General features: G+C 56.6%; 1 protein-coding gene and 1 long non-coding RNA gene across 2 annotated transcripts; both read right to left on the bottom strand.

The window, feature by feature from the left end:
* Positions 1 to 302: 302 nt before the first annotated feature.
* LOC135191456 (uncharacterized) lies at positions 303 to 2,060 on the bottom strand. The gene is made up of 2 exons (XR_010308822.1): positions 1,972 to 2,060; positions 303 to 1,196 (listed from the first exon to the last, which is right to left on the bottom strand). It is a non-coding gene; the product is annotated as an uncharacterized LOC135191456 (long non-coding RNA).
* Positions 2,061 to 2,324: 264 nt separating this feature from the next.
* FANCE (FA complementation group E) lies at positions 2,325 to 4,438 on the bottom strand. Its single transcript, XM_064173589.1, is given in 10 exon segments — positions 2,325 to 2,411; positions 2,561 to 2,627; positions 2,749 to 2,824; positions 3,364 to 3,487; positions 3,565 to 3,708; positions 3,798 to 3,818; positions 3,821 to 3,859; positions 4,157 to 4,201; positions 4,287 to 4,348; positions 4,351 to 4,438. Coding segments are annotated over 10 exon segments (753 nt in total).
* Positions 4,439 to 10,374: the final 5,936 nt, after the last annotated feature.

Genomic DNA, 10,374 nt, shown 5'->3' with positions numbered 1-10,374 from the left:
TAGCTTAAAGACATCTGCACTCTCAGCATTAAGAGCATCACTTAATGCTTCAGTTTCATTCCCTGGCTGGATCCAGGCATTAATGAGCAACAAAGCAGCATCATGTCACACTAACATTTTAAAGCCTCTTCTCCCTTTGTAGATGTAAATAAGCTTTTTAATCACTCCCGAAGTATGCAGTGCTTCAGAAGTCCAGCACTCTCTCCCATCCTTATTTTCCCAGTTCTCTCACCAGAAGGTGCCTAGATAAGGTTTTCAGTGGGGCTTTTCATGGATAGAGGACAGAAAATTTGCAACAGCCACACTGTGGAAGCATTTATTATTACTGTACCACTGAATACCTTGCAATAGGAAATGTCATCATTGCCACATGGAGAATCAGAAACGTGACACACAGAGCAGGGTTTCCTGCAGGACTCAGCAAAACAGAAAGAGCAAATTTCAACTAGAAAATTCCAGTGTGCCAGCTCTTGATCCAAATGTCATTCTCCTGCATACTGAGATCTGTAAATCCCAGCAGACCAGAGAGATGACCCATCAGATCAGTGCTGCACCATCCAGAAACTGGCTTCACGACTGGAGAGAAAAGGCTGATGTGCACAAAACATACCAGCCATGTCTTGGTTCCTGCAAGCCAAGATTGAGTAATTAAGCCTGGGCCAAAATTATTATCTTCAAACAGCCTCAAATCAATTCCTGCCTTGATTCAGTGATGTTATTAAGGGCATTAAGGACTAAGGTCCTGTTTGCTAGGTGCTCTGTGCCACTGCAACACTAGAAACCACTTGAAATACAAAGGTTTTGAACTAGATGTCTCTCTGCCTTGGCTACCAAGCTGTCAAAAGGAGGTCTGCCAGCACTGTGTAGACCTGCAGCCAGGCTGGCCCAGCCTGCTTTGTGCAGGGCTGATGCTGGGAGGCATCATACACTTCAGCCATCAGGAGCACGGGTGCAGACAGACAGGAAATATGTGTCACTCCATGTTCAACCAGAAGTGGGCTGAGGTTGGTTACAAGTAGGGATACCAGACTGATGAGGCTCACGAATGCTGCAGCATCTACTGAGGATGCTTGTCAGAGCAAGGTCGCAGGCATCATGTCAGCCAGTACACTCAGCACGCCAAAGAGGATCTGAAAGCGGCAAAGGGCTTCTGCTGCTCCTGCAGCTTCCTGCTGCCTAGTTAGGCAATCTGGGACCTGCTCAAGAGAAAACCTTTGTTGTAAGGGAACATGCAGGGGAAACGGGCAGTGGCTCCTCTGAGGAGGAACAGCAGTGAGCCTTAGACCCAGAACAGGGCAGCCCAACCTCCAGGATGCTCATCTGCTACTTGTATGTCAGCTTACTCCAGTCAGAGTGCAGAAACTACAGATTTTTGCTTTCCTGATTAAAAACACCTCACCAATTTGGGCACAAACCATTCCAGAAGTTTAAGCAGTTATCCCACCTGCAGGCAATGCTCAGACCCAGCCACCCCTCATGCGCACTGGCCTGGTGCTGATGTGGGGCATTCCAGGGCTTTGAGGTGCCCCACTCTGCGGGAGGGTGGGAGAGGACAGCTGTGTCAGGAGCCATCCTGCAGCCCAGCCCCTGCACCAGCTCCTCCTCTGGGTGCCACCACCTTGGTGGAGGTGGGGTGGGAGCCCCCCCTCATCTTGAGTGTGGCAGGGCAGAAGGTGAGACTGGAAAGACACCATCCTGAGTGTAGCAAGGAGGGGCGCTGAGGTGGCCCAGAGAGAATGATTTAAAGCTGTTCATGTTTAACCAAGAAAAGGCTTGTCTGGCCTTGGGGTGTGCGTGGGGCTGCAACAGCATTGCTAGTGACAGCCATCTCAAACCAGAGCATGTGCTGCCACTGCCCATGCTCAGGAGTCTTCACTGTGCTGATGACATCCCCAGTGAAGAAACTGGGCTGCAGTCCTCACTAATCAGCACCCTCTGCCCAAGGACACCATCGCCTTGTGTTTCCCTCACCTGGGAGGAGGAGAGAGAGAAAGAGGAGAGAAATCAGACAAGGGAACTCCACGCCAACCACTCCCTGGTATGGGCTTCTGCCAGCACTTAGGCCAGATGAAGAGTATGGAGCCTGCCATCCTCGATGAAAGATCTCCTGGCCCCATCTCATGTGGCTCCTTCCAGCACAGCCTGCAGTGATTTCTTGAGCACTGCACTGTTCCAATCCAGAGCAGCAGCCAGACTGCTCCGGTGGGCTGGGGTGACCTGGGATGGAGAGGAGCAAGGAGCTCAGATTGCTGCACTTCTGGGAGCCCACCTGAGACCCCCTTGGGCCAGGTGCTGAGTCAGCTGCAGCCCCAGCAGTCTCAAAACTAGTCTTCCTCACCTGGCTCTTGGTAGATGGTGAGCACAGCTGTCACCAGCTTGGTATAGTTCAGTGATGTGGTTAAAGGCTGGGGCTTGGCGGCACAGAGTCAGGATCAGGAGATCCAAGAGCTTGGGTGGCAGCACCTCCTGGAAGACAGTCACGACCAAGAGGAGCTGGTCCTTGCTCCAGCACTGCTGGAGATGGCAAGGAAACTAGGGTGGACAAGGAGGATCCCCTCACCTGCGTCCCAGACGGCCTGCACATACTGGCAGGAGTTTCTCTGACAAAGGCACACTCCAGGACTTGGCTGCAAAGGACAGAGAGGACATGCGACACCCAAATGCCTCTCTGGTGCTCCTGAGCACCTGGACCCATACAGGCAGGCACAACAAGCCAAGGCAGGAACTCCGACTCCTGCAATCTTTTACCTTAGCACAGCTGCAGGCAGTCTGGACTCCAGGCACCTCCTCACAAGTTCACACACCAGCTTGGTCTGCTCAATGCCTGCAAGAGCAAAGCAGGAGGACTGTCTCGATGAGGCTGCCAAATCATGAACCCAGCCCTCCCTGGGCACCCCTTTACATAGGGGTGCATTCCAGTTGGGGCACACAGAAACCTTGTTGTGGCCTCTTCTACTGTTCAGAAGAATCCAGCTTCCTTTGCTGTCTGCACTGGGGTTTAATTAGCATCAATCCCTAGGAAAGAGGATGCTGATAAGGGACCCCCTCTTCTTGAGCCTGCAGAGCCACCCCTGTGAGCAGTTCTGGCCACAACATGAGGAGCTGTCAGAAACCCTCTAGCCCATGCAGGTCCCCTGGGATGACTGCTGCTGAATCCAGGCCAGCCTCCCACTGGTAAACCTACCTCACATCCTAACTCCCAAGTGTTCTCCTGCCTAGATTAAAACCAGCACCATTCTTCCATGGTTCCTAACACATTTTGGATGATAAATGTTTCCTGCTGGGCCTTCCCTTCCTGCTGGTCCCTCTCCAGCTCCCTCAGCTGCTTCCAGAAGCAGCTGTGCCTGATGCAAGCCCTCGCACCTTGTCCTGGCTCCCGCAGGACTGCAGCCACCAGGACCCGGCAGAAGGGCTGGGAATACTTGGAGCAGAACGAAGCAAGGGCAGCCATGAGGTGGCGAGAGGGGGGCTGGCTGAGGGACAGGACCTAGGGACAGAAAAGGCAGATGGGAATGGCAGTAAGGGCAGTGGGGTGCAGGAAACCTCTGCTGCCCTCACACTTACCCGCCTGAGGAAAAGCTGCTCTGCCAAGATGGCTGCACTGGTGTAGCTGAGGTCAGGGCTGAGAGCCAGCAGCCAGCGGCAGAACCGCACCAGGAGGTGCTCTGGGCACGTGGAGAGCTGGAGAAAGGAGCACAGCCCCTCGAGCTGGGAGACAGCAGAGGGCACAGGGGCATCAGGGACAGCAGGAGGCTCTCCATGGCACCCACAGTTGCAGCAAGGATGCTGAGGCTCACCTGGCCAGGAGAGCAGGCGGGATCAAGGTGTGCAGCTCAGCAGGGATGCTCAGCTCCAAGTGCTAAAGGATATGTGGTCCTTGAGTAGCAGATCAGACAAAGCAACCCACACAGCACAGCTCCAAGCCTTTTCTCTTCCCCACACCCTCCTGCTTCAGCAGCACTGACCCACAGTTTGTCCATCACAGAATCCCTGCAAGGCGGGGAAGGTTTTACTTCCTGAGCCCAGTAGTGGTCTTTTTATCCCACCTCCAGTCAGTCATCCCCAGGAAACCCACCCCACTCCTTCCCTTCCAGAGGCCCTGGCAGAGCCTGTTTAGAACATCAGCTCAGGAGAGGGGTGGCAGCAACCCACTTACGTTGGACTCTTTCTGCAGCAGCATTTTCAGCCTTTGTCCATGTGTCTGAGAAATAATAAGATGAAGGAACAGAAATCAGGCTGTATAAGGCTCACTGGCTGGGAGGAATAAAGCAATCCCACCCCAGTACCTGGAGAAATGACTGGACTTCCACTGCCTGCTCTGCCTGGGAAGTCCTCGTGGGCTCCCTGGCACTTCCTGTTGGGAGCTTTCTGGAACAGACTCATCCAGGTTCTGAGCAGATCCATCCCCTGAAGGGTCCTCAGGAATCTCTTCCTCCATACTCTGCCACACTCTGCAGCCTCCTGTGCTCCCAGGGGTTCAAATGGCTGCCTCCCCTCCAAGTACCTCTCTTCTTTCCCTCTCGTTCAACTCCAGGCTCTCTCCCTCTGACACTTTCTTGCATTGCCCACCTTGAGGCATGGAGTCAGCCCCCACCCCCCCAGCAGCCACACTGGGCTCCTTGCTGAAGCACCCAGCTCAGTCTTCCTTTGGCCCTCTGAATTTGTTCTGGGTGATTTTTTTGGCACAGCCACTTCAGCTGCTGCTGGCATGCAGAAGACAAAGGAGCAGCAGGTGGGGAGCACTCCCCTCCCCTTGGTCCTTGTCGGAGCAAATTTTTCAGCATCTGTACCCAGGGATCTAGATGGGAGTCCTGTTCCACAGCCTGAAGCAGCTGGCTGAGGCAGACAGCTGGCACCACAGCTTGCACCACAAGAAGCAGGGAGAAGAGGTTCCTCTGGCAGAGGACAGGGAGCAGTAGCAGCCGTGGTTTGCTGGAGAAAGGGAAAAGCAACAGATCAGAGCAAACCCCCAGGTCCTTACTGCCCAGCCTGCCCCATGGAGCTGGCTCAGGTGGGACTGGGAAGTGAGAGGAGGCAGTAAATGCCTTCAACAGTTTCCAGACACAGGCTAGGAGACCAGCAGGTCCCTGCTGCGATCCTTCACACCCAGGCTGCTGCAGGGGCAAGTATAAGGCTGCACGGTGCCAAACTGAGCGCCTGACGTGCCAAAGCTCCCCAGAAGCACTGAGCTGTGGGAACACAGCCACTCACACAGCCAAGGTCTCCTCCAACCCTTCAGTGTGGGCTCCTCAGAAACAGGGCCTCGAGTGAAGGTCTGCCAGGGAAATGCCTGCCGGGTCCCTCACCCAGCCCTGGACTCGCTGCAGCATCTGGAGGGCAGCCAGGGTCCCGCAGAGCTGGAGGCGACGTGCGTGGCGAGCAGCAGGCGACAGGGCTTCTCGAGGCTCTGCAGCCAGGGGGGCTGCATTGTTGCTGGGGAGCTCACAGCCACCTGCAAGAGTCACAGGATTGTTCGGGTTGGAGAAGATCATTAGGATCGAGTCCAACCCTTAAACCAACACTACCAGGTCACTGCTAATCCATGGCTCTCAGGTCCACCTCTCCAGTGTCTCGAAACCCCTCTAATGATGGGGGACTCCACCACTGCTCTGGGCAGGGCCTGGGGCCAGGCCTTGATAACCACAAAGGGGCAGCAGAAATCGTTCCTCATGTCCAACTCTAAACTCTCCACCACACAGTGTGATGGCTATTTCCTCTTATCCTATCACTTCTTGGTAGAAGACTAGGCTGCAGTTTTGAGGCCCTCCTCACCTGCATTCAGGCAGAATCCATGGTTCTCTCATCACTGAGGATGCAGATGGATTATTGGAGAACATGGTCAGGACAGAGGATCTGGAGCTAGTCTGGGCCTTCTAAAACCTCATTTCCTTCACAGCTCCTTCATCATAAAAACCCAGCATGGTGTGGTTGGAAGGGACCTCTGGAGATCATCCAGCCCAACCTCCCTGCTAAAGCAGGGGCACCCACAGCAGCTTGCCCAGGAGCACAATGACATGGGGGGGTTGGAAGCTCTCCAGAGAAGGAGACTCCACAACCTCTCTGGGCAGCTGCTCCAAGGCTCCAGCACCCTCACACCAAAGAAGTTTCTTCTCTTGTTCAGGTGGAACCTCCTGGCTTCCAGTTTGTGCACACTGCCCCTTGTCCTGTCACTGGGCACTACTGAGAAGAGTCTGGCCCCAGCCTTTTGCCCCCCACCCTTTAGCTCTTGCTGAGCATTAAGCAGATCCTCTCTGGAGCTGCTCTTCCCTAGGCCCAGCCCCAGGGCTCTCACAGAGCTCCTCACTGAGCTGTTCCAGGCCCCTCTTCAGCATCTTCAGAGCCTCCACTGGACTCTCTCCAGTAGTTCCCTGTCTCTCTTGAACTGGGGAGCTCAGAACTGGACCCAGGACTCCAGATGTGGCCTGACTAGGACAGGGCAGAGCGGGAGGAGAGTCTCCCTCAACCTGCTGTCCACACTTCTCTTCTGCTGCCTTCCCGGGGGAGGCGAAAGGGGGAAGTGCTGTCGGCAAGGGTCTCCTTACCCAGCGGTGGGCCCCTCCTCCAGGAACAAATCCACTCGACATCCCCCCGGGGCACCGGTGCTGGCCGCGCCGGGCCCCGATCGCCGCCGTGTCCAGGTTACTAGCTCCTAGTAAACCCAGCCGGGCTGTCACCGCGGGGAGCAGACGGAGCGGCCGCGGAGGGTAGGGTGTCCGCTGCCGGCCTCCGCGAGACGCCTTCCACCGGGACCGGAGGCATGCGCCACTTCCGGGCCCGACGCCCCCGGAAAAGCGCGCCACGTATGCAAATTAGTGCGACACGTACGCAAATTTACGCGCTGCGTATGCAAATTACCGCGCCACGGGATTGGCCGTCACGACCCCTCCGGGCGCCCGCGGATCGGCGTGGCCCTCCCCGGGAAGGAGAGTCTGCCGGCAGCGCTACCTTCCGTAGCCCATGCCGGTTTATTTCAAGCGTTCCAGGTCTGGTTAAAAGCAGCTTAAAACAGTGCCGCACGGCTCCCTCCGCCCCCCGTGCAGTAACGGCCTGTGCCCCCACCCCTGTGCACCGAACCCCCCAACCCTGCCCCCCAGCACCCAGCCCACCCCTGTGCATTGAACCCCACCTGAAGAGATTTCCTTGGTGTTAGCAGCACCCAGGCCTAGTGGGGCACCTCATGGCCCGGGTGGAGAAAAGGGTACCAGAAGCCCATCTCTGTCAGGCTGACAGCCCATTTGAGCACACATCCTCCTCATTGGACCTCATCCTCCTCATCAGAGCTCTCCAGCACAAAAGCACTCTCCTGTAGGGTGAGCGCTGATCCTGAGCTGCACCGCATGGCTCTGCTGTGCCCCAGCGCCGGGACAAGCCCCCCACTTATGGTGGGCATCGCAGGGCCCTGCCGCTGTGCTGCCGCCGGCCCGGGGTGGCTCGTGCAGGTAGGTGCAGTCTGACTTGGACGGGCAGTGGCTGCGGCTCTGCATGAAGAGCTTGCACCAGATCTTCCTGTGGGATCCGAAGCCCAGCTGTGAGCAGGAACTCCTGCGGCAGTACGGAGCCCTCAGCCCGGTGCCCACCGTGCCAAGCACCCATCTGCGCCTGGATGAGCTTCTCCTTCTCGTGCACATCAGAGACCCGGTACTTGTGAGGCATGTAGTAACTGGAGATGGCCTGGCATTCTGGGCAGGCCCTGGGTGAAGGGAGTGAGTGTCCCAAAAAAGGAACAGGAGCACAGATGCAGCATCCTTGCTGGGTGGTCCATACCGGCATGGCCTCATCCAGCAGCCCCTGTCCCCATCACACAGCTTCTCCCAAAGGAATCATAGAATCATCTTGGTTGGAAAAACACCCCTGGACTGCCAGGTCAGGGGGATCACCCCAGTCCCCAAAGCCAGATCATCAGACCCAAGGAAAGATTTCCAGGGTGCAGAAGGGATGTTGGCGACCACCCTGCCATGTCCCCATCTCCACTCACTTGACAGCCACACTCTGGAAGTCTCTGCCACTTGTTGTGGATGCAGCCCACGCAAGTATGTGTGGCTGCAGTTGGGGAGGTTCCCAAAGAGCCGCTCCTCTGGCAGTGGCTCTCATACACCCAATCCATGAAGATGCCACACCCCATGCCTCGCTTCGAGCCCCTCAGCACCGTGGAGGCCAAGCGTGCTGCTGGGGTGCCTGGCGCCACAGCCACCTGCGAGCATGGCAGCACAGCACTGCAGCCCCTGGCTGCACGACTGCCCCCACGGCAGGAATGGAGAAGGGTGACAGGGCCTGCCTGGCAGCAGGAGACCCCCAAGCCCACCTCCACAGGGTCAGTCCATGTTGCTGCCTCCAGCGTAGCTTTTCGAGGGCCAGAGGAATTTGTGTCCAGTTCTGACTGCTGCAGCTGGGAGCCTGCAGGCAGCGATGCTATTAGAAGGTTGAAGCACATCCTGCCCCACCAGCAGGGAGGCAACTGGCTGCTGGGAGAGCAGGGCCTTAGCAGTTAAAGGCTCCACCCCCAAAGAACGCTGTCGGGAGAGCTTTCCACAGCCCCAGCTGTGTGGGAAGAAGAACTTGGGTCATGGGATGCCCCTGATAGCCCTCTGGACAGCCTAGCACCTACCTGAGGCACCCTGAGCTTGTGAGGGGATGAATTTTTCACCGATGGCCCCATGGATGATCTTGTCAGATGCTGAGGTGTTCTCCTTGCTTTCTTTTCTTCCTTAAACTCCATGCTTGCAAACTTTAAGGCCAGGTGTGCCTGGCTCGTGGTGTGCCACACTGGGCTCCTCGTCTGCCTGGGCCACTGCCACATGAATGTGGTCTGTGCACCAGGCTCAGCGGGTAGGGAGCATGGTGGGCATGGGCCCATAGCAGGTCCCCACAGACACAGGGCTGCTCCTGAGGTGGTCATAGCTGGAGGAGCCCTGGACAGATGGACAGACAGACAGACAGAGGTCCGTCAGCCTGGCATGCTCCCTCTGGCTCCCGGCCCCGTCCCTGTGGCTCACCCCAACTGCTGATGGTCCTTACCTGCACCCCTCTCCGTGATGCAAAACCCACTCTGGAAGCACCTGCAGACCTCTGCACTGAACTTCCTCTCATGCAGAAGTGGCAGCTCTGGCCCCAGTCAGAATCCATAGGCAAATTCCTGACGGATGGAAAAGCCAGGGTCAGCCCCTGCTCCATCCCAGCTCCACTGGCCACCCCAACCCCCCCTTGAGTACCAGCTTTGCTTGGATGGAGCCCCCAAGGTGGTGCTTGGGCCTCAGAAGCTTCACCATGGGCTCTCCCTGCCCCATCCAGTCTCATGTCTGGCTAATTCCAAAGCAAGGGGAAACCCAGGGTGGGCTTGGCCAAGGGGCTTGAAGAGGCACTGCACAAGCCTGGGGGAGCCTTTGCTGTGGCTGGGGGAGCATAGAGAAAAGATAGGGGAGAGGAAAGGCTGGAGCAGTCCTCATCTCCCCTTTAGGGGCAAGGAAAAGCACAGGAGCCCTCAGCTTAGGGCTAGCAAGGAGGGATTGCTTGGGCAGGGACTCCGAGCTCTGGAGAGGGGGCAGCTGGATGGACAGACTCTGTCTCCCCAGGCCCTCACCCTCCAGGGGAAATGAGTGGTGTGGGAGGGGTTTCAAGGGCATCACAAGTAATTTTCTGTCCCCACAAAGAGGAGCTTACAGCCCCATCTCCAGACACTCCCTCAAACACTGTGATAACAGCTGAGGTTTTAGCTGTTGCCAAGCAGAGTTTACACTGAGTCAAGGACTTTTCAGCTTCTCCTGCACTGCCAGTGAGGAGGCTGAAGTGGAGCCACAAAGAAGCTGTTTGGGAACACAGCAGGGATGGCTGATCCAAATTGGCCAAGAGCTATCCCATGTCGTTTGATGTTTGGGACCTCTGAGGATCATCCAGTGCAACCGCTGCTCCAGCAGGGCACCCACAGCAGCTTGCTCAGGGGCACAATGGCCGGGGGGGTTGGAAGCTCTCCAGAGAAGAATCTCCACAGCCTCTCTGGGCAGACTGCTCCAGGCCTCCAGCACCCTCCTATGAAAGAAGCTTCTCCTCCTGTTCCAGTTTGTGCCCATTGCCCCTTGTCCTGGCACTGGGCACCACTGAGAAGAGTCTGATCCCAGCCTCTTGCTCCTGCCCCTTAGCTCTTGCTGAGCATGGATCAGATCCCCTCTGCTCACGATCAACACTCCCCATGGTTTTTCAAGCCCATAATCTTTCCCCCTCAGAAGCTTTTCCAACTACTGCTGGACTCTCTCCTGTCTCTCATGAACTGGGGAGCCCAGAACTGGGACCAGTGCTCCAAAGGCTTCATTAGGGCACAGTAGACCACTTCTTCATGCACCCCAGGAGACCATTTGGTCATCTTGAGGGCACATTGGTAGT

Source organism: Pogoniulus pusillus, chromosome 39 (genome assembly GCF_015220805.1).
Source record: "Pogoniulus pusillus isolate bPogPus1 chromosome 39, bPogPus1.pri, whole genome shotgun sequence".
Lineage (NCBI taxonomy): Eukaryota > Metazoa > Chordata > Aves > Piciformes > Lybiidae > Pogoniulus > Pogoniulus pusillus.
Note: the sequence above shows the minus strand (reverse complement) of the source record. Positions and strands in the feature narration are given on the sequence as shown.